The sequence below is a fragment of the Euprymna scolopes genome, chromosome 29 (assembly GCF_053919585.1).
Source record: "Euprymna scolopes isolate OS-2025 chromosome 29, ASM5391958v1, whole genome shotgun sequence".
NCBI lineage: Eukaryota > Metazoa > Mollusca > Cephalopoda > Sepiida > Sepiolidae > Euprymna > Euprymna scolopes.
The window spans coordinates 17,151,397-17,176,862 of NC_136510.1; the positions used below are offsets into that span (position 1 = coordinate 17,151,397).

The window sequence follows — 25,466 nt, forward strand, 5'->3', positions numbered from 1 at the left end:
AGTGGTAAAATTGGCCTTAAATTATTTGTCTGTTCATTTGTTTGTACTTCTCAATAACCAAACTTTGGATTTTTTTGAAGTTTTGCATAAACATTAGTCATGGTGAAAGTAAATTTTTCACTCGGGAAGGAGGACCCTACATGCTCGGCTTGTTTTCATACAAAAAAGATTACAATATTATTTACTAGCTGTACTTAACCAAAGTTACGCAAGATTCGGTAAAAATATCCAGGGTTATTTGTTGGTAAGTCCCAGGAATGGAGACAGTCTTAGATGTTATCCTCAATAGATGTCTGGAGCAGCTAACTCTGGGACAAATGAACAGCGACCATCCACAAAGAGCCAGAACTAGCTGAGAACGAAGAAATCCCAATAAGAGAAGAGGTGGTCATGATTCCCCACCTCCTCGCCATTAATGCCATTTTGTGAACATGGGCAGCATGTTTTGCTAGTATATGTGAATGGCGGACATTGCAATGATAGCCAGATAAAGAGGTGGGGGTGCAGAAAGATGAAAATATCTCTGACCAGAGTCAGACCATCCATGAGATATTTTCTTTCTTTGGAAAATAATTACCTCAGTGAATGGGGAAATTCCCACTGGAATCGCCTTTGTGAGAAAAATAATATCCAGACTTATTTGCAAATAAGCCTTAAGAATGAGGGCAGTCAGATGGTTATCTTCAGTAGATGACTCCACAAACGAACAGTGACCACCAACAACGGACCAGAATCAGCCAAGGGTGAAGAGATTGCAAGAGAATAGGAGATGTGATCATCCTCCTCTTATCCCTTGTAGAAGAGGAAGAGCGGGGGTTGAACATTTAGAGAGCAGCTAGTTGATTTTTGGGAAAGCTACGTTTCGGTGAGTGTGCCTCTCTGGCTGGTTTGGTCGTTCTGAGACTCTCGGTCAAAGAGACTTTGTTTCGGTCTGGTAAAGCAAAGATTCGATCCTGCAAGTCTGTCATTCACCTAGGTAGACAGGTAATATATGTAAACTCAAATAGTAAATATCTATGGTCCCCCCTCGCCAAACTTTCACAAGAAACACTCGTCTAGCTGTAAACACTATCAATAATTTCCCCCACTCTTTATCTGTGCCTAAACCTAGACATAGATTCCATGAACAAAGCTTCTTTCTTAGAACTGCACGCCTGTGGAACTCTGTTCCGTTTTCCTGCTTTCCGGCTGACTACAATATGGTTGTGTTCAAGTCTAAGGTAAATAAGTTCTTGATGAGCCGTTCCATATAAGTTATTAAATTTACCAAATTTTCATTACTAATGATTACTATATTGACCAACTTCTACTGTACACTCTTTAACCCTTATCCTTGAGTGGCCTCTGGGCCTTGATAATGTGGTGATGCCTTTGTAAAAAAAAAAAAAAAAAAAACCTATTATTTGTTTATAAACTGGATTTCTGGTTTTGCTTGGTATGATGACTCTTCATTGCAACGCTGACCAGATAAATAGATAAATCAATTATTACAGCTGGTCGATACAAATTTGGTCCATCTTCACAATTTTAATTTTTAATCAAGTATAATTGTAGAAAGTGAATCTTGGGTTTACTTCCGGCATCTGCATGACTCTCGAAGTTATGCCTAACTAAAGCAGTTTGGCCTTCAGTTGTATTGAGCCTTTTTCAAAAGGTAACGTATGGACTAACTAAGGAAGGAACAATCAGAATATTATATAGATAAAACATGGCTAAGTAGAATTAAAAATCAGTTTGTAAGATTCATTATTATTTAAGTGTAACTTTGAAAATGCAATCGACTTAATTTTATGCATTAGTGATTTTAAAGAATTAATTTAAAAATGGAGAATTTAATGTTGTATTTTTTGTATGATCTGCAGGATTTGAGTTCAAACGACATGGAAAAAGATTTATGGCTTGTGATTCAAATTTACAGAATAGGTAAGTATTTTTTGTTGTTTAAAAAAATAGGTAAAAAATCTTTACACTCTTATCCCATTTCTTACATCATACTTGTTAAAAAATTTACAATAAGACTGATTTTAACAGAAGTTTAGCTACCCTTTTTGTATCTTTATTTATATATATATAGTATATATTGTCTTAATTGTGTGTATAAATGACAAAAAGTCTATATTCTAAGTTTCGACATGTTGTCCATCTTAGTTTATTTCTTTCGGCATTTTAAAATGTTTGATAACAGAACTAGAATATATATTGGGTCCACAGATTGCCGATTCAAGTACAAATTCAATAGCCATATAGCGTCATTTAAAATACCTTTCGCTTAGACAAAGTCAATTGCTAAGTTGATCGATGTATTCTCCATTAAGAAACGTCCTACTGTAAGGATTTAAGGATTTATATAATGATATATATTTATGAGAAAACCATCTGTTATACAGTCCTATGGGACAGATAACTCCCCAGTATTACTTTATCAGGGGCAGATAACTATTTCAATATACAAATAGACAATTTATTTACCTATACAATATGTTAGACTCTTACCCCAGAATTGGAGCGCTCTGGTTAATTTTTCTTTTAAAATATTATATTTATCTAATCTTATATAATAAATAAAAATGTGGTTTATCTATATTGTTCCACTCATATATATATATATATATATATATATATATATATATATATATATATATATATATATATATATATATATGAGAGAGAGAGAGAGAATGTGAGAGATGGGGTTTATTTATATTATCAAATTTTACTTTTTCATTTCAGGAAAAATGTTGATGAATGAAGCTTCTAAAAAACCTTCGTATCAAAGGTTCCGACGACCTTATGGTGTTGCAGGTGAGTTAAGGTTGATTTTTTTCTTCTGTTGTGGTTTAACATATAAAAGCAAATAAAATGTAGTTGAAGAAACTACTCACAAGCGGCCGTGCACCTGTTTCGGTCAGCCAGTGACGAGATCAGGGAAGAAAAAAGGAGAAAAGAAAATCTTGAGTTTGTATATGGATTCTTTATATAGGTGGCATTAATTTGCATATGAAGGGAGTAGTGGCTATAAGAAAGAAGAGGACAGTCAGTCAAGTTTTTGACAGCTGAGAGAGAGCATAGATGTTGAGAGCTGGTGTTGTTAATTAAGAGGTGTTTGTATGAGTTAGTGACAAGTTCTGAAAACTTTTTTTTTTTAATTTTAACTTTTCCTTTTTGATTTTTTTTTTTTTTGTATTTTTCCATTTTTTCTTTTCTTTTTTTCATTGCTAGACTTCTGTTCTTTTTTCCTTTTCTTTTTTTCATTGCTAGACTTCTGTTCTTTTTTCCTTTTCTTTTTTTCATTGCTAGACTTCTGTTCTTTTTTCCTTTTCTTTTTTTCATTGCAAGACTTCTGTTCTTTTTTCCTTTTCTTTTTTTTCATTGCTAGACTTCTGTTCTTTTTTCCTTTTCTTTTTTTTTATTGCTAGACTTCTGTTCTTTTTTCCTTTCCTTTTTTTTTATTGCTAGACTTCTGTTCTAGCAACGTCGGCATCATTTGCTTGTGTCTTATTGTTATGTTGATTGCTAAAAAATTAGTAGACTTTTATAATATACTATTAGAACTACACAGCATTGCCCAGACAAAAGTGTAACATAACTTCTATCCTTCTCTCTTTCCTCTGGCTCCATTTACCCACTCCTTCTTCCCCCAGCCTATTCCTCTCTCTCTCTCTCTCTCTGGGCATACATATAGAATGAGGTGGCATAAGGTAAATAACTTTGAGAAAAAAATCCGGGGTGATGCTGATTTTTTTTTAAAAAGAAAAAATACCAACTTTGTGGGGGTGTGTTGTGTATTTTTCAAATTTTAGCTGAATATACAAACAGACATTTGCCCTTCAGCTAAGAGGTTACTTCGCTGTGATTTTTTTTTCGAAGTTCAGTGTAGGAAATTACTTGAGTGTGGTTCACAAGCTTTTACCCAAGGATCAACAGTGGTCTCATGATGTGATAGTGGATTGGTTGATCTAGTCATATGACTAGATAGAGAATTTTAAAATATAATAAGTTGAAATTTAGAACTTATGAAAAAAAAGTAGGGTTCAGATTCATTGAATAAAGGTTGAGTTTAGATTCCTTCTATTCACTCTGATGATACAGCAACTTGTAGTTAAGGAATGGATTCATCATAGATAGGTTCAATCACTTAAAATTGAATTGTTTTCATTTTCCTTCTGTGTGTGTGTGTGTGTGCGTATGCGGATATTTTAACTTTCTGTTTGACCAAAAGTATTTGAACCGTAATAGCATTCTTGGCCCCAAAAGACAAGCAACATTTGCAACCCCAATTGAAGGGCTTTTTCTCATGCTACGTCACCACTTACCAAGGCCAAAGTTTACTCACAGATAAGGGTCAATGATATTATATGATTAGCTGATGAACAATATTATGAAAGGATTGGAAATGATGAGTTTAATAGACAGGTTGGTTTCTTAAGAGAATAGTTCAATAAGTATTTGTTGACATTGAACTTGAAGATCATGTTGTAGTCAGTAGGGAAGCAGTATTGTGTCCTGGAAGAAAGCAAATTTACTTGCATTGGTGATAGCTAGACGAGTGCTAATTTTATCTGGAGAACCAACCCTGATTGTCGTATATTTTTGTGAAAGTTTTTTAAAAAATTTTTTGCAAATTATAACAGTGATAAAAGGGTTCTGTTATTGTCTTTTCCATTGCAAGTGGGAGAAGGGTATCCAATCATATTCAAATTACCTCTCTTTCTTGTAATATTTTAGTACCAGAACTTATACTTAATCATTGGGGCATACAATCAAGGAGTTGGCCTCCAGGCATTACCCTGACGTCATCAGACCGCTGTATGCCACTGGTTCATGTATCCTTATAAGTCTGTTTCTGATATGATAGAATGAGGAGTTCTTGCTGTGAATGTCTTACAAGGAGGAATCAGATATTGGAGCTCAGTCGAGCATCTTTCATGGAAATAATAATAGAAAGAGACTAACAATGTTTCTTTTGTGAAATAGGAAAAGAGATCACTCCCACATGAGAACAGCATAGATATTATACTACTCCTCCTCACATAGAGGAGGTATTGCCTTGGAAGATGGTCTCATAACAAATGTACATGTACTACATTATCCTCCCTCAAAGGTGAGAATACTGACAATGGCATACAGAAGAGAGAGGGAACGACAAGTCAGTAACCCCGGGCATCTGAACTGGAGGACATTCAATCATATTTAAACTAACTCTCTTACCTATAGTATTTCTCATTACTAGGACTTATACTCGACTCATTGGGGCATACAATCAAATAATTGACCTCGGGCATCACCAGGCCTCTGCATACCACTGAAGTCGGCCCCACAATTTCTGTGAATAATCGCTACCATTATTTCCACATTATGTACCACTTTTACGGCCTCCTCATAAAATTATGTTCTAATATGTAGTTGTATAGTTAAAAAAAACAAGTGTAATAGTATAAAAGTATATTGCAAAAATACACGTCATGATCCAGGGGCCATAACTGCCACAAATCGCTACATTGATGTTTAGATGTAATTATGTTTATAGTCTCTGGGTAAGTTTCCCACACTCTTTATCTGTGCCTAAACCTAAATGTAGATTCTATGAGCAGAGCTTCTTTCTTAGAACTGCACGCCTGTGGAACTCTCTTCTGTTGGCCTGCTTCCCAGGTGACTACAATCTGATTGTCTTCAAGTCCAATGTAAACAAGTTCTTGATGAACCGTACCCCTATGTAATCCAACTTACAAAAATCCCACTACCTATGTTAAAAACGCTATAATCACATTAACTATTGTATACCCATTAACCCTTATCCTCGAGTGGCCGCCGGGCCTTGATAAGTGGTGATTCCTGTGTAAAAGAAAAAAAAAATCAATTATTCTTGAAATCAGTAGATGCATTTACCCCATAACATAAGAAAAATCTATCCAAATCTATTTCTCTTTTCAGCTTGTTCTTTCCGAGATATCAATCATAGTGGTTTTATACATGAAGAAAAAGAAATCTCGCTCAAAGTGACAAGGTACTTTTTTTTTTTTTTTTCCTTTTCTTGTCTTGAAAAAACTGTTTGACGTAAACTTATTTTAAAATATTCCTTTTCTTAATCATCCATCTTTAGGGATGTTATCAGTAAAGATGTTAGAATATTTATAGGGATTATTTATTTTTTTATTTTTTTGTATTTTAACAGGAATTAAACAAATGAATTTACAACTCAATCGTATAACAAATGTATGATTTCAGCATAAAATGACTTAACAATGGTTGACATGTCATAAGACCCAATAACCAACAAAATCCACAACTGTAAATTTATTCATATTATTTAAAGATGGATATAAACACATTTTTAAAACATTGTGTTTTTATGATTCAGATTTTTTTTTTTTTTTTAAAAGCTGAAAAAGACAACAATGTATTTTTTGTTGTTGTTAAAATAAATAAATTTTTTTCATTAAAAAAAAATAGATAAATAGATTACTTTTTTTTTCAATTGCATTTTCAATCATTTTTATTTTATTTTATTATTACATTTAATTTTACTTATTTATTTTACTTAAATGGATTTTCTAAAAATAAAATTTCTTTCTTCCAGTTGTGTCGACAAAGAAGAATTGTTCATAAACCTTCATGAAAATATCATCAAGAAAGCTCCACCTCGATTCTCTGCAACATCGGAAAAAGCCAACTTAGGTAAAGCCTAATCACCATTATTATTATTATTGTCATTATTATTATTATAGGTCAGTTATGACTTTATATACAAGGTGGACCAAAAGTAGGTATACAGTATATTTTATATTATTACGTTAATCAATAGATTTACGATTTGATGTAAGAAGAAAGATGAGCGGGAAAAAGAAAGGGAGAGAGATAGAAGTTTTAATGGAAATATCTTGGTTTTACTGTAGGCAATGCCAGGTAGCCCAGCTAGTTTCTTATGTTTTATGGATGAATACTAAATGCTTCTAATTAACATAATTCACAAAATCTAAAATAAAAACTCAAGAACTGTAGACACACTCTTGGGACATCTTGTATCATGTTGTCTAATGATTGAGTTTCTAATTTTTAGCTAGAAAAATGTTTTTATCATGTTTCAATGAGTCACACCCAAGCTTTGGCTGTGCGTGTCTGTAAAGATATTTCTTCAACATATGTGCATACATGTTTCGGCTGAAATTTCTTTAGAGATGCAGTGTCATCGAGTCGGATCTTTTACAATCGTGAATTGGCTACATATGTAATTTCTTTTGAAATCCAACTTCATCAGGTCACTGGTCTTATCTGTTTTTAAATATGAATGCAAGATTTAATTTTTTCAATTTTGTGTGTGTATGTGTGTGTGTTTTTTTAAGAGGAAAAGTAGAGGGAGTAAAAAACAAAATTTTATATATATATATATATATATATATATATATATATATATATATATGAGAGAGAGAGAGAGAAAAAGAACAAGCCAAGTCACACATCCATCAACGTTTTGTTTTTATTATAAGACTTCTTCTGGATGAAAGAATTGAAGAAAATAAAATACCAGTATAATATTTGAAAATATATTTGTTGTAATGAAAATGTTGTGCAGTCGGTGGGGGGGTTCATATCGAGACAACATATAACGAGGATTCTTATCGGAGACACATAATACAATGGACTCCAAACAGAGGATGATAATGACATTTCTATACGGTTTACAACCCGACGACGATTGTGACGATTCTTGGGGACTTCATATTATTAATACGGAACTGAGACCTTTATGCAACTCTTCTTGTTAACATAAAGAGAGGGAAGATACTTCACTTATGATGATGGCGGAGGGGACATATAATACTTGAGGGGAGTTATACAAGGTTCGTTTAAGATGATAGATAAAACACATATGCCGTTCCGTTGTAATGATAACATGAAGACAGTTTACAAAATATAGATGGTGATTCTTTATTCATCCAGCTGGCTGATGATAGTGGTCAGGGATTCAAACCTTTACAACTACATGGTCTCCTCCCCCCTTCACTTTTAAGGTGCATCAGCTTCCAGTCTGATCGACTCTCTCTGATTGTGACTGTCTCTGTGACTGACTATCTTGAACCCTGTCTCAATATATTGAGAATCTCCTTTCTTGATGATGTCAAAGGTGTGGTGAACAATGTGACTCCCTCACATTTCAAATTACATGTGCGCTTGCACATGCATCTACACGCCTCTGGTAAACAAAGAAATTCCTAAATTGAATTGTATCGTTTTTCACCTATTTTGTTAATCATTATTTCTAAACTAGTATTGTCCATTCTTTTAACTGACATATTTAATATCCAGTTATTTCTAAAAGAATAAACAATCGACTGCATTCTTAGGATTAAATATCTATTGTCTTTTAACACTTGAATACTGGGCTCGATTCTAACCTTTTCCAAATATCATTTTCAAACTTATCTATTTTGCCTTCTTACTTACTGGGGTCTGTCCCTTTTCATATCAAAAAGAATGACTTTATTCTATTTCAGAACGAAAAAAGTTGTTGGAAATTCGAAAAAAAAAAGTTATAGCATTGTGAAAGAAAGTAAGACTTTTTTTCACATCATATAGCTGTTAATATATTTAAAAAGATATGATGTAATTTATATTCATTTTGGAATAAATATGGCCGTTATAGATCAAATGTGGATGTGTCACTGAAATGAAGTGAGTGTATTCTTATGTAATTTATTGACTGATTGTATGTATTACTTATTATAAATAATGTTTTCTATGGTGTGAGAGAGTTAAAGACCACCTATAATAATTAATAGATATAATCAGTCAGTTACAATAAAGACGAAATGCTGATAGACGTGTGACTTGTTCCTTTTTTATCACTCTATCTCGTTGAAATACTATTTCCATTATTCTCATTATATATATATATATATATATATATAACTGATGGGACAATTCCAATATTTTTCCTGATTCTGATACAATTACCGATTCTGTTTTAAATGAACAATTCCGATTCTCTTAAAATATCTTAATATGTAGTTGTAGAGTTAATTTATTTTTATTATTTTCTTTTCAGGTTATCGTAAAAACGCATGTATTCTACGCATATATTTTCACAAATGTAAAACATACAGTTTTGAAGTGATCTATACATTTTAATTTTACTGGAAATTTTAAATCAATAAATATTCATCATTTTATCTTTAGTACCAGTAAAGGTAAATTAAGTTTCAAGTAAAATAAAACCAAAAGATAAGCAATTAAAGTAATCGTTTTTGGCATTGGAAAATATACACTGATTTTTCAGATTTTGATAACCCAAAAAGTTCTGATTTTTTTTTTTCAATTTCTGATTCGGCAGCATTTTTTTCATTTAAACAAACATTGTTAAAGACAACAGAGCACTTTTCTATTTTTTTCAATTTTTCTGATGTTTTTTGTGTATAGATCAAATGTATTAATAAATGTCCCATAGTTAGATTTGTCTCTTCGGAGCATGTCGCGATTTTGTTGCTTTTCATCTTTTGTCAAGGTATCATCAGAAATGTGTTAGATTTATTTGTGCTGATAGGGCGAGTGCTAGTAACAGTAGTAGTCAGAAAATGGTTAATGCATGTGACGCCATTTGTGCCCAGTGGGAAGGGAAGGAGTGTCTAGTTTTGAGGTGAGGGCAGCGTCAGAAAGGGAAAGAGGGTTATGATAGTCATTTTAAAGTCCTACATGAGTGATCTCGAAAACCAGATATTTAATTACACCAGTAAACCCTCTGTCTATATATGGCATGTTGATGATATTCTCATCCTAGCCGATAACAACAAACAAATACTAAGATCATAGGAGCTCTTTCAAGTGCTATATTACAACATTTACAAAAAAAAAAAAAACATAACTGCCCCCCCCTCTCCGAAGTTAGAAAAATTTTAGTTAGCAACACACAATACCCCATGAAACCAATGTTAAAAGATTAAACATTTTGGAAGCGGGGTATATAAAAACTCAGAAACCTGTCCTAAATATGGTTACTTTTCAAACCAGTCAAAACATATTAAAATGCCTATCGTAACCCCCTGCCCCTTTCTGACCCTGCCCTTACCCCAAAACTAGGCACTCCCTCCCGACTGGGCACAAATGGCTTGGCAAGCATTAACCATTTTCTGACTACTACTGTGACTAGCACTCACCCTGTCAGCACAACTAAATCTTGCACATTCCTGACGATGTCTTGACAAAAAAACGAAAAGCAACAGAATCGCAACATGCTTTGAAAAGACAAATCTAACTATGGGACATTTATTAATACCTTTGATCTATACACAAAAAAACATCATCAGAAAAATTGAAAAAACAAAAAAGCTATAACTAAACAAAAGTTCTGTTGTTTTTTACAATTGTGGTTTATTTAAATTATATATATAATTTTTATTAACAGAGCGTTTCATAGAAATGATTGAAAAATGCAATTTTTTTCCTATTCAGAGTTTTCATTGCCTCATTTTTGCTAATTGTTTGCCTCAATAATTTTTGAGTGCAGAACTGTTGAATATATTTTCTTGCTCTTTGTGCCAATGCCAATGGTTTCATTTCTAATTATCTTTTCAACAAATAAATGATCAAAATTAATGTCCCATCAGCCTAGGCTCATGTCTGCGAATGTTTTGCTGAACAAATTTGTGCCAATCAAGGCTTGTGATGAATTTAGTTCAACAAAGGGAGCTAAGTCAACAATAATAATTTTTACAATTTTTTATTGTTTTAGTCATTCTCAATGTAAGTAATGTATTTTGAATTACAAGCAATTATGGAATTCTTGAATTAATCTTTAAAATTGATTTGTTTAATTTCATATGTTGTCTTATTATAATGGATTGTGAACCCTAATGTTATTAACCAAACTGGGTACTGAGTTCAAAACTGTAAACTTAAGTGGGTATAGCTAAATTTTTGTACTTATTTAGAATTAAACCTATTTTAAAAACTAAATTGCTGAAACATTCTTATAATATACGTATCCGATACAAAACAAAGATGCCATATTCCAAAAATCAATTGATCAAATAGTTTTTTAAATAGAAAATAATATTTTAATAATTTTTAGCGATTTTAACAGGAAATTGTAGTCATTAAAAGATATATTTGATCTTGATAATTAGAATTGAGCTCCCCCCCCCACTTATTTATAAAATATGTCAAGACAAAACATGATGTATCGCTTCCTCATAAAATTTTATTTTTTTAGTTAAAAAAAAAATTATACTTGATCAATTTACATGATTTTTGGAATAGGACATCTTTGTTCCATGACAGGTATGTATATCAAAGATTTTTCAAACGTTTTTCTATATTTTTGTTTTGAAAATAGATTTTATTCTAAATAAGCACCTAAATTTTTCAAATTTTATTTCACTCCATTAGAATCATTATGACCTGATACTGAATTACTTTTGACACTACAGTCACAATCTTCGCACCTTTCAGGCATGTTTTTGTGTAAGAAATGTAATTTTTTGAAATTAATAAAAAATAAAAACAAGACTGGAATTTTTCTACAAAGTCATGTCTGATAAAATGTCTAATACTATTTTCTCTTAACTTTTTTTCTTTTAGCCAAGTGTAAGGAGATTTCTTTTTCTAAGTATTTTGGTCTTTTAATCTATTCTTCTGTCTCCTATTATTTTTATTGCTATTTTTTTGTTACTTCAAATCAGCTGAAATGTATTTTTCTCAGCTTTCATTGTAGCTTTATAGCCATTTTTCCCTCTTTTCAGACTCTCTTGATTTTTGTCATCACATTTTTCTAGCTTATATTAAGGAAGCAATTTAACCTCTTAGACACCTTTCAAATTTATGGCCTCTAGATTAATTATTTTATTTACTTTTTTTTTCTAGAAAAAAAAGCATAAATGTTTAGCTTTTAAGACGCTTCCTATTACTCTAAAAGCGTGTCTTTTTTTTTTTTTAATAAATTATAGATCATGATTGAAAAATATTAACATTAAACTAATTATAATAGTTTCTAGTCAATGATATGTCTGTTAGTTTACACAGAAATAAGATATATCTGGTGATGAAAAATTTATATTGAAAATGATATAATGTTATTTTTTTGTTGAAAAAAGAAGTTTTTTTGCAGGATTTAGTTCTAATGTAATAATTTGTTACTAATTTTAATCTGACAATTAAGTAAATAACATTGGTTTTTCATGGAAATTCAGTTTTCCGATTTTCAATTTTTATTCTTGTTCCAAATATTCACGAAAATTAATAAAATAACTAATAATAGTTTCTTAGAAATAATATTGGAGGCCCAGATACGTTTTATAGTTTATAAAGAAATGAAAGATATATCTGGTGTTAGAAAACTTTATATTGAAAATGATACTGAATCATTTACTTTTTTTCCCTGAAAAAAAAAAAAAGCTTTTTTGCAGGATTTAGTGCTGATTCTCTGATTCAAGCAATTTTTTTGTTTTGTTTGTTGAAAATGCAATTTAAAAATGTAAAAAAAAATTTGCTTGTTTGTCTGGATTGATTAGAATTTTCTTAAGTGAAACTTTTTGCATTTATGCCTGTATCTATTTTGTTGTAATGGCAAGATGTTTTTGTCTTTATTTCCTGATTAGTTGTGTATCTTAACTCATTGTGAAACGATCTTTAAATCTATTATGAGGACAGGTAAAAAAAAAATGACAACTGTTTTGATTTGAAAACAAAATGTACAACAAAAAATTTAATAATAACAAAAGAGAAGTTGTCATTTTTTTTTTTTCTCTAGTCCAGTGGTTTCCAACAGATTACTGGTGTGGCACAAAGAGATTATAGCTAGAAACCATTTAATTCCATTTTGTTTAATAAAGACATTTACTTTCTTAATCATGATTACACTGCTCAATTTTAAGTCTAAATAAAAAAATCCATCAAAATCTTACGTCAATTCTCAACTTCATACCTATGTGAACTGAGATTTTATTAAAATAAGATTAAAAATAAAAATGTGAAAGACTTAAAAATATTGAAGAAGAGTTAAGAGTGTGACTCTCTTTTATACTCGCCCACATATTTTAGCAGTAAAGAAACATCAGGCACAACTGCCCTATTGACATTCACCATTATTATTCTATACCAGATATTGAATACACGATAAGTTGATTTATGTGAATAAAAATTCTCCTCATGTTTTTTTTTTTAATTTTATTTTATAGCAAAAAGAGTTTATAAGTAGAAAATAGTTATTTTTTTGTAATAGATGTGCTGTAAAAAAAAAAAAACCCAAAACAACAACAAAATAAAAACTCGATAGTGTGCTGCCACGTAAAAAAAGGTTGGGAACCACTGCTCTAGCCAACGAATTCCACTATAATTCCAGGGGTGCAACATTTCCTAAATTCAGATTCAAACTTCAATTCTTTGAGGATTCGTGGTTTTAAAAAGTCAGGTGAGAGCTCCATGACACACATTGTCCCGTTTGCGCAATGATCTCAACCCGACAAGTGTTGCTGCTGCTGCCGCCACCAATCTCTACTGTCACATAGTGTGTATCATCCTCCCTCAATTAGTAATCTTCATATTAGGTTCAAAAGCAAGAATAAAGGGTTTTAAAAGTCTCTTCAATTTTTCAAATTTACTGGTTAAAAAAATAAATTTTTTCACAAGTTTTATTATAGACAACAAAACGAAAAGTGGCAAAAAAAAAATGTTATCAAAGGCAAGATAAGTTACTCTTCTACCTGAATATATAAGTTTTTAGTGTTTTAACTTTAAAGCGTTTATTCAGTTTGAAAAACAAACAGTATCGAGTGTTAAGCAAGAACAAGAAAAAATGACTGACGTGAAACAATTACATCTTTGGAGTCTGGATAATAGCTCAAATAGAAAATCAAACAAGATATTAGTAGAAACCCACCCAACGGTAATATTGGTTGGCTTTCTACCAGTTCTTTTATTAAAGTATTTTCTTTTGTAAAATAAATTGAAAGACACTAAAGTTTTTCTTTTTAATTAATTTTTTTTTTTTATTTTTAAGGTTTGAGTTTTGAAAAAATCTCAAATTAAAAAAAAAAACAGAGATTTTGGTACTTGTCCATAATTCTCCCTTATACTAAAAATAAAAATGGGAAATCTGCATAAGTATGTACCTATGACAAAACAAAAATATCACATTCCAAAAATCATGTAAATTGATTAAGTAGTTTTATTTTTAAATAAAAAAAAATCAAATGTTGCGTTCAAAGAAATATTTCAATGCCATCTTGAAAACAAGTGAAATAACTCCAAATAATTAAAAGTTGCAAAGTTGTAGAAAGCCATTTTTGACACGATGACATTAGAAAAATTTAAATTTACTTAAAAAAAATAAAACTGCTTGATCAATTTATGTGATTCTTTGAATACGGTATGTTCTTTCCATCACAGATATGTACATTATAAAGATGTTTTTTTTAGTTTTGTTTTATAATATATAAGGAATTCTGGACAAGGGCTGAAATTTTTCATATGAGAATAATAAAGAAAACAATTTATAATTTCTTTGTACCCTAAAAATTATCATTATTATTTTTATTATTATTTTTATTATTATTATCATCATTATTATTATTAATTTTTTACTATTATTATTATTTTTATTAATTTATTATTATTATTTTTATTATTATTATTATTGGCTCACCTGGAGCTTTCACACAAGTCAACAAACGATCTGATTGGAGACCTGTGGTGTTCTCTGGAAGCTGAGTGACAACAAGTCTCCCCAGACGTCCAGCTCTCTCCTCCTCCTTCGATAGCATTTGCAAATAAATTTGCATCATCGCAACAGCATTATTATTATTATTATTATTATTATTATACAAGTAGAATGAGTTTTTTTTTTATATAGCGAATTGGTTTAGAAACTTGAATTTTTCATTTTAATGAATTTTTGTCTTGGTTTTTAAAGATTTGTTTTGAAAAAATCTCAGAAGGCTGTGAAACTTATGGGATGTTGAAATAAGTTTCTTCTCTCTTTATTATTATTATTATTATTATTATTATTATTATTATTATTATTATTATTATTATTATTATTTTTTCTGAAGGTTTGAAGTGTTTGATTGAATCTTTTCAATTTCACTCTGCGCCTGAAAACTCGTCAGTAATTCTTTTTAATTTTCATTATTTTTCTTTTCATTAATAAAAAGAAATTGATTGCTTTCTCTTCTATTATAAATTTCAGTAAAAGTAAAAATTGAATCACTTTTAATTTTCCGCCTTTTCTACCCTTCCAATCAAGACAAAATCTCTCATAAATTAGATATCAATTAATTTATTTTGAATGAAACGACATTTTAGTTCTTATGTGTCTGAATTTCTGAGATGATGATTGATTATTTGGATTCTTCAGACTCATTTTCATAACGTTTCGGTTGATGTAAACTCTGACTTTCAGATGTATCTCGTCGAACTCTGGAATCTGCACAGAATTTCAAACTGAACCCTTTACTTAATCCACAGAGGTAGCAAGCACTCATTCTGCCAGCCATGACTGGGTAGAAGCTGTAAGTAATTTGCAAGTGTTGTAAATTACATAGGACTTCTACATAGTCGTGACGGGAAAAGAGCATGTTACACTTGTGGATTAAATAAAAGGTTTTTCTTCGAAATTCTGTGCAGATTTCCGAGGTCAACAGAAAGATTTCCGAGTCTGACAAGGTACACCTGAAGAAAGTCAGAGATGACATCAACTTAAACGTTGTGAGAATAACAATCAAGATGAGAACAGTAGTCCGAAGAATCCAAATAATACAATTTTCAATCTTCATAAAATTCAGAAATTTAATGGTCATAAACAAAAATGGAGTGTTTTAAAATAATGTTAAGCAGCATATTTGGGGAGGTTCCTCTAAAATTAATATTAACCCAAAAATGTTTCTCGTCATCGTAAAATTCTAACGTACAAATGTTCCACCTGAATCTTTGACAGACCCTGCCTTCGGAAAGAACCCATTCGTTGGGCTAGTCTCCAGGCAACGTAAATTACTCTTTTTGCTTCTCTTTCTTCCTTTTCCAGTAGTTTTTATCCTTTTCAAAAGCTTTTTACCCCCTCCCGCCTTGATGTGATTTTTAACCATGCTATTAACTTGTCTTTGTGTGTTGAAGTAGTCGTTAGTCTGCAGTATTCAATTATTCCCATAACCGTAAACCAAGTAAATCTTTATGGCTGTTTTTTCTTCTTTTTTTTTTTTTTTCGAGTATATCTGCTATTTTTCACCCTTACTTTTGTTCGTTTATTATTTTTCTGCATAAACTCTTTATGTTCCTCTATTTGCTGAATTCAGAAATCTACGTTCATCTAACAATGTTGGCGTGCCTCAGGGATTTATTCTGGGTCCAATCCTCTTCTTGATCTAAATCAATGATCTCCTAAACCACATCGTTGACATTTATGGCAGATGACATAACTGTCTATGGCAACACTTCGAAGAGCATTGATGATCAGGATATTTCTGATTCTTCTTCTTCTGACTCTCCTTTCACTACCAACACTTGGATCCTAACTTTGTCATAATTGAAATGAACGGCTTTCTCTTTGAAGAAGCCTCCTGATTTGACAAGCTTCCAGAACTGGTGTTCAGGATGATAAAATATGTTTGTTTTTTATCTCTTTGATGCAAAGAAATATCTGCATTATGAAGAGCTAGAAAATGGACATATTTTATCAATCTGAAGAGATCACTGCTTATTAAAGCTACAATCGAAACATTTCCACTGAATGTGTAGCCTCTGTATGAAGATAGTTCCAAAAGTAATGCTGTCTATTTTTTTTTAAACTCAAAAAGTTGAAGAACTACAAATTAATGTAGTTAAAATGAGCAACCATTTGTGCTCCAGAATTTATTTTTCTACATAGTCGCCACTATTCTCAATCTCTGCTTCTAATGCATCTCCAAGACAGGGGTTGCTTTCTTAGAGTCACATACCGCCAATATTTGCAACAGAGAGATGAAACTTTCGGGTCATGAATGCACAACTTCCGTCATCATAACAATGCAATTTGCAATCCCCTTAGATCCATTCAGGTGAAATAAAAAATCTAGGAGGCATTATTTTTGGAACGTTCCTCGTATGTTTTCATAAACAAAACTTTTATTATATACATCTTAACGTAAATTACTATTTTTCTTCATTTTTCAGTCATTTTTTTTTTTTTCTTAAAGCTTTTTTCCATGACTTAATGTGATTCACATTCTCTCCTAACAATGCCATTAACTTCTATTTGTGTTGAAATAACATGCAAATAGTGAAGCAATGAAAAATTATTCATATAAAATATTAAATAGGTTGGGTTTTTTTCTCTATACATGCTACTTTTCATCCTTTTGTTTGTTTGAATTTTCAATCTTCAATAACTTCTGCAATTGAATTTTACCAAATACTCTATCCACTGTGCCACGAGTCCTTCCGAAATGAAACGTGCAAATAACACTGAAGATGTGAACAGTACTCCAAAAATCACAATAATCAATCCTTATCTCAAAAATTAAGAAACTTAATGAGTTTGGTTTTATTTAAAACTAGCAGGCTGCCCAGCATTGCCCGGTCATAAAATGTGCATAAATATTATATTTTAATTCATACACAAACTGAGACGTGTGCATGTGAGTATTATGTTTTTTTCTAAATAGTTCACCTCTTGTAAGTAAAAGAAAAAAAAAACACTCGAGCTAAAATTGAAACCAAAACCTAAAGACAGTGAGTCAAGTACGGTTACCATTAAACCAGCTTGACACGATCTTTAAAAAGTGTTTTCAAGCCTATTCATTCTAAACATAAAAAATCTGTCGTCTGAACCATTCAAGCATGCGCATTAGTGAAACAGTTGAAAAATAGATAAAAATCTGATGACCACCCCTCCCCAGCGTACCAATTTTTTAAATTTTGATCTCTTTTCTCCGGATGAAAACAGATTAAAAAGTTTTTCATGTCTGAATACCCTATATACCAAATTCCAAGTCTCTAGATCAAAAATTCGTTGACTATATAGGTTGAGAATTGTCCTCACACACGTTCTCACTTTTATAGATATATAGATTTAAAAATTTTCTTGGCTTTCGACCATTTTTGCAATTATTTAATAAAACAAAGTGATAGAACTAACCATGATGGACATGAATATTATCTTTTAAATTCAAAGTGACTGGGATCAAAACCCTAAATCCAATCACATAATTTAGAAATAGTTATTGAGACACTAAAGTCGACTCTGCCTTATGATTCAAATAACAAAACAGTCAAAATAGCTGACATAAAAACTTGGTTTTGAAAGATAAAAGCATTTAAAAATCTTCTAATATATAAAGTAAAGTCGGTCTCTTTATTGTTTCTTTCTAATCGATAGCTTTCTTCCTACAAAATGAATATCTAATTTTGGTTTGTCAGTTTTTCTTGTGAATCCATGCGGCATGTTGTTAAGAAGAATAAAATGTAATTTGATTTAATTCCTTTGTTCAGAGTAGAATTATTTTCAAATAGCTGCCATTTCAAAAGAGAAATGTAAATCTGCATTCATCAATATAGAGTTACTTTTATTTATTTATTTTTATTTTATTTATTTATTTTTTTTTTTTTTGATAAAACAACGTTGACAAAGTAAATTACAAATAAATACATTACTGGGCAATGCTCAGTTGGGACAGCTAGATGTAAATATAAATTAATAATTGTTTGCATGATATAGAATTAGAATCTTATTCCAAAAATGTTACCAGTGATTACCGGTTCTAGAAACACCTTTTTTTTTTCCATGTAGATTTTAAATAAATTAATTCATTCACAAATTGTTTGTTTATTTAGTACTTTGTATTGCAAAAATTTCAGAGGGAAAAAATGATATTGGAAAATTAATTGATTCCTTTTGTATTTTCGGTTAGTTTGCAATCCATGATAGTGTTTGTAGAATAAATGTTGCAACATTTTAAGGTCTGTTAATGATCATGCCTAGAGATATCTGTCTGTTCATTGCAGCCTCCTTATCCAATCTGCTTAAAACAATTTTCCTCAATTTATGCAAAATCTGATTTGAGCAAAATAATGGCCATCACATCTCAGCAATAATATCAAATTGAAATTTTTTTAATTTATAATACTATGCATTCTTCTGTATAGTTCGTAACTGTGGACACTTTCTAAAAAGTTGAAAAGATGCCTTAATGGTACATATGCCCACCTTCTCATGAGAGCCCAAAATCTCTCAACGAAGATCCATTCAACCAAACAAAAAATCTGTGGTGAACTTCCATTTGCATCATCTATTGTCATAGCAAGCTGTGTTCAGTATGCAGGCCATTTTTTTAGAGCAGTAAATGAAGTTATTCCTTCCCTACTTCTATGGAACCCTACTACCCACTCCAGAAGTAAAATGCTCACATATCCAGATGTCATTGCAAAGGATGCCAATGTTGAGAGGCAGGACCTGAAAGCAGCCATGTGGGACTGGGATGTCTGGCATGAGTGTGTGAACTCCATCATCTCGACTACGGTCAAAAGATGATGATGCAATAGAGTTTGGAATAGTAAGGGCTGCAATTCTACTTATAGCTGATAAAGTGTTATCTCCCTTTGTTTGTTAGAATTTAACTAATAATTTTAAACAATCTCAAAGAAATATTTTATTCTTGATATTAAAAAGTAATTGTTGTTCAATTTGAAAGAAATGCTTAGAAACAGCTTCATTGTCATCGCATTTCTTTTTTTTTTTCTTTTTTTTTTTTGGCTTTGTAAAAGTGAAAAAATAATGCTGAGTTGGCCACGCATTTTTGGAGTTTAAAACAAAACATTTTAAAAATCTCTTTCATCGTTCAGGTTGGCATCCTGAGGCTTAACTACTTTACTAAAAAAAAAAAGGGCACGAAGGATAACTTAATTGAAATTTCTAAATCTGGAACACACTTTTTTAATATCTATCCTCACACTGGAAATTTATTGGTAAGAAAGATTTTAAAAACTATATTTACCTCAAAGTTTTTTTTTCTTATATAGTAATTAATATTTAATACATTAGCCAATTTCATCTTTGTATGTATGTTTCATCTTCTGCCTCATTTTTGAAAGAAGTGATTGCTCAATCGTTGAAGATACAATGCGAAAAAATATATATATTTAAAAAAAATTAATCTGATGTCACTGTTGTGTCAAACTTGAAAATGCACTTTTTTGAACTCTTAAGTGCAATTTAAGTATTACAGTCTCAAATAGTGATGAAATTATTAATTGAATTCACCGTATATTAAAAAATAGAAATAAAGCAAAATCTGTATGATGTACGTACCTGTGATGAAACGAAAATATCATATTACCAAAATCATGTAAATTGATCAAGTAGTTTTATTTTTTTGACTAAGAAAATGAAATTTTACGAATTAGAGAGGAGCGACTGTATCGTGTCACAATCTGTAAAATATTTTCAAGAAACAAGGAAGATAACTCAACAATAATTCAAACTTGCAAATTTTTTTTGCTGTAATACCTATGAATTCCCATTAATTGCTTAATGATTTTTTTTATAAAAATAAAACTACTTGATCAATTTATGTAATATGATATTTTCATTTTGTCAAAAGTGCGTACTTCATACAGATTTTTATTTTATTTTTGTTTTTTTAATATAGTGGAATTGTAGACTACAACCCTTATTTTGTTATGTAATAATTTGTTTTAATCTTGGGATTGGACCTAGTAATTCGCTCCTGTTCATCCATTTGTTTGTTTGCACTTTTCTCAATAACCATGCCGTGGATTTTTTTGAAATTTTGCGCAAACATTAGTCATGGTGAAAGCAAACTTTTGCCAGTATGGATTCCTTCAGGATAACTCTGGTCGCCTCCCTAGGGACCATTATATGGGTAAAATAGCCCCCAAATTGTCCATCCGTTCATTTGTTTTCACTTTTCTCAATAACCATACCTTTGATTTTTTTTATTTTTATTTTGCACAAACATTAGTCATGGTGAAAGTAAATTTTTCACTCATCGTGGAGGACCCTGCATGCTCGGCTTGTTTAAAAATAAAATCATCTTAGTTCACTTGTATTTAAGCTTCAAAATGGCAATTGTTTGGAACTTTTCCATTTCAAACAAACTGGCTTTTTCCTCTGCAAAATCTAAAAGCAATTTCAACAATTTTCTCAACTTTTAATCCATTTTCTTTTTTTTCTTTAAAATTTAAAATCAATCAATGCTATCTCTAGAGATTTTCCTTTCACTGTAAATGCTTCTTTTTTTTTTTTCCTGTCTCTCGGCCATTTATGGATGTGAAATATTTTCCCTTGAGTGATTTTCGCTAACTTTAAGATCAGAACAAGAACATATTTTGAAGATGTATCCATTTAATCTGCATGATTATTGAAGAAAATAATAGTTTTAAATGAAAGAATGATATACCAACAAAAATGCTATTTCACTTAAGCAAGACAAACCAACAGATATATTATGTGAGACATACGCATTTCACATCTATGAAAATGTCTTAGATTAAGTGAGTAAAATTATAGTGTAAAATATAAACAAGACAAACCTGAGAAAATGCTCTTTCAAACACAAGTCAGACGGATCTGAAAATGCTATTTCAAACCCAAGTCCAATAGATCTGAAAATTCTATTTCAAACCGAAGTTCGACATATCTGAAAATTCAATTTGAAACCAAAGTCCGATGGATCTGAAAATTCAATTTGAAACCGAAGTCCGACGGATCTGAAAATTCTATTTGAAACCGAAGTCTGACGGATCTGAAAATGCTATTTCAAACTTAACTTAAACAGTCACTCACTTACTTGGTCATATCTAACATCTGTACATTAAGCAATGGAAACGCTATTTTAAACTGAAGCATGACTAACCAACAGACAAAATCTCTCAGTGATGTAAAGGTGCATCTAAAATTTGAAATCAATGAACAGATTCTAATGTCGACTAAAACTTTAGAAAAAAAAGAAATTGTTCATCTGAATATGAAATGCAAATATTTGCATTCAATGTATTCTGTTTTTATCAACAGCCAGAAAATGCATCTTTTGTTGTGTAGCACTGCTATTGATCTATAACTTACCCCCTTCCCTCTGCATCGTCTTCCTCCTCCAACATCTGGAAAGAACAATTCTCTTCTGCTCAATATCAGATAAATTATTGAATGCTTTACCTTGGTTGGCGGGAAATGAGAAGAAGACATAGTTTCACTGAGAAATGATATTGAATCATGATTTTAGGCTGCAGTGATGTTCTTTTAGAAATTCAAATAATTTTAAAACTTCAGAAATGCCCTTTCTATATAGATAAAGCAGTAGATGTATATTCGTCTGTGTGAAAATATTTAACTGATAAACTCTTAAACTACTGGTCACATAACACTGAAATTAACAGGAAATGGTAATCATACACAAAGGATGGTTTATAACAAGTAAAATCTTTATTTGAATGGATGAATAACACATCTATATATATATATAAATTCGTATTCCTGTCTGTTTGTTTATTTATTTGTCTGTTCACAATTTGATTAATATATACAAAAGGTCCATTACTTTAATGTTTCCTTCATCCCTATATATAGTATGATTCTTGCAAAATATATGATTAAGATGTGATGTCATTTGCATATTACATTAAGGAAAATCGATTTAATTAAATAGCGGTGTGTTAGTTATTGTTTGTAGTGAGAAAATTGTTTTAAGTGTTCTAATTAAGTTTATTATTTAAATTTGATTTATATTGATAACATATTTAATTTAATTTATTTTTACCGACATCAATTTTTTTTTTTTATAAACCAGTTTGAGTTATTTCCCCTGGGCGTTAACTTTGTTTTGTTTTTTTTTCTTTTTCGGCGGATAATCAAATTAAAATTAATTCACACAAACTTTCAAGCATTATTTTTGGAATCAGTTCAAATAAAATAATTTCCGTGATTTCACAATTAACGTTGTGGTCCAGTGGATTTTTATTTTAAAATAAACAAATAATCCAATTCAACTACGATTCTTTATTTAAAACAAAAACAAAAAAAAAACTTTCATTTACGGTTTTTTGCCAGTTTTTTTTCTTCGCATTTTTTTGGACATCGTAACTGCTTATTTTTCTTCTTTTAATATATCATAAATCCTCATTTTTATAACATAAAAACGTGTATTTCGGCTTACACAAATTCTACTTTGGTATTTTTGAAACCGAATTATTTACAGTTTGTTTTCATTGCAACAAACCGTAATAACAAATCTCTCTAGACTGAGGGAGCATAAAAGAAATTCGCTTAAACTGGAATACAGTCATAAAAAGATGCTCAATATCCAGAGAATAGCTTCTCTTCTGTCAAAATATCTGGTGGAGAGTTTGTCACATACTTCTTTTTTCAGGGATGGGGCGGGTTACATTTTTGTGTTTTCATTCGTTTTTTATTTTTGAAATTTTTGTTGGGGTAACGATGGAGTTGACATATAATAATGAAAAACTGCTCAATATTCTTAGTATAGCAGGTTTGGCCAAACCGAACTTCATGTCAACCCTGGCCACGCTGTGTATCCATGCTAGTACAGAAATATGTCGGCAAGTTGAAATGCAAAATGTTCCTTTCAGTTTGCTGACATTTTTTATTAGTTATACACATGTGCAAATTCATTCATAGCTTGAAGTGGTATCATTTAAAATCTTTATTATCTGTTGATAGTTCAAACGGTAGGGAACGCGGCTGGAGCGCTAAATGTTTTGGTTTCGATTCTAGCTGATGACACCCAAGTCGTTTTTTTTTTAATCTTTTGAAAACAGTGTTATATATTAGGTACAATATAATATTCAATGGAGAATTTTTTTTTAGAAATTTAAAAATATTATTCTGGATTATTTTGTATTATTTGGATGACTACTGTTCTCAGCTTGAGTGTTATTTTCACAACGTTTCCGTCGATGTAACCTCCAACCTTCTTCTGGTGTATCTTGTTGAACTCGGGTATCTTTGTCGAACTAGGGAAGCTTTCTGTCAAACTTGGGAATCTGCACAGAATTTTGAATGGAACTCTTTATTTAATTCGCAAGGGTAGCATTCTCTCATTCCATCAATCATGACAGGGTAAAAGTTTTAAGTAATTCGCAATTTTATTTTATGTGCCACCTGCACTGAGAATTGAACCTTTAACTTCTTGAGGTTCTTGAAGAAGGCTGGAGGTTACATCGACCAAATCATTGTAAAAATAACTCTCAAGATGAGCACAGTAGTTTGAAGAATCAAAATACTCAATCCTCATCTCAAAAAATTTCGAAACATTATTTTGATTAGTACATCTATTATTCTCATCATGGTTGCTATTTTAACAACGTTGCAACCATTGTAATCTCCGATATTTTTTCTTTGCTGCCACAAAGTACTCTTCGTGGCCTTGACTTTGAAATTTAGTGGGAGCTGATCTCTTCTGTTCTTTCTCACAGAAGGGACACTGATAATCTCTCTCTACTTTATCAATATTTCTATAGCAGATGCTCGACTGAGCTTAAATCTCTGGTTTCTCCTTGTAAGATATTCACAGCAAGAATTCCTCTTTCTACCACAGGAAAGAAGAATTTTTTATTCTTCCCCAGTGTGCTTAGCCTCAAGAGAAATTTCCATGAACAAAGCTTCTCCAGTAGAGCTTCTGGTCTGTGGAACACATTGCCGCTGGTCTGCTTCTTCGCAGATTTGAACTTGGTCATCTTTAAAGCCAATGTCCTACCTGGAAGTGCCCCCACAAATATCCAGACTTGATTCTGACAAATACTCCATCTCATTATCCCTTATCATCGAGTGGCATCTAGCTTTGATCAATGGTGACTTTTTTTTTTTTTAAGTATATAATGTATTCTACAAATATTAATTATTTATTGGTAAAAATAAATAGGGTGGTTAATGAGATTTTTTTTTTCTCAGATCAGACAAGTTTACTGAGGTATTTTTAGTTTTTGTGAAATGCCAATGCCAAAAACAACTGAATATAGCAGTTCGCTTTTGGTAAACAGATAAATGTTTATACAGAATCTCCTGGAAATCGATTTCTTTAAAAAAAAAAAAAAAAAAGGAAGAGTTTATATTCCACATTTATTTTGGAACTCATCTGTCTTTAAGCGTTTCTATTTAACAAATGTCTGTGATAGAATTTCTTTCATTGGAATTCTTTTGAATTTCTCTGCTTTTTTCTGCTGATTTGATCTGCATTTTTTTGTCATAAAAGTAAAAAAAAATTCTTCAAAGTGTTGCCATTATCAGCACTTGAGCAACTGCAGATGTTTCAATGCATCACGTGCACAGTGCAGATATGTCTCAAGTGCTGTTGCATTTAGTAGAGTTTACAAGTTCTGCTTTATATATATATATATACACATACATATATATATACACACACATATATACACACATATATATATATACACATATATATATATATATACACACACACACATATATATATATATATACACACATATATATACACACATATATATACATATATATA

The 25,466-nt window shown here is 31.0% G+C and overlaps 1 protein-coding gene across 31 annotated transcripts in view; it reads left to right on the forward strand.

The window, feature by feature from the left end:
- LOC145252512 (dedicator of cytokinesis protein 3-like) overlaps positions 1–25,466 on the forward strand; it is a 468,467-nt gene that overhangs the window by 248,221 nt on the left and 194,780 nt on the right. For 28 of the 31 annotated variants that reach the window (XM_080112022.1, XM_080112023.1, XM_080112027.1 and 25 more), the window contains 5 exons: positions 1,863–1,923; positions 2,731–2,802; positions 5,932–6,004; positions 6,578–6,675; positions 13,331–13,399. In XM_080112022.1, coding sequence (XP_079968148.1) covers positions 1,863–1,923; positions 2,731–2,802; positions 5,932–6,004; positions 6,578–6,675; positions 13,331–13,399 — 373 coding nt within the window. The remainder of the gene's footprint in view (positions 1–1,862; positions 1,924–2,730; positions 2,803–5,931; positions 6,005–6,577; positions 6,676–13,330; positions 13,400–25,466) is intronic. The other 3 variants (XM_080112026.1, XM_080112028.1, XM_080112046.1) reach the window with 1 other exon arrangement.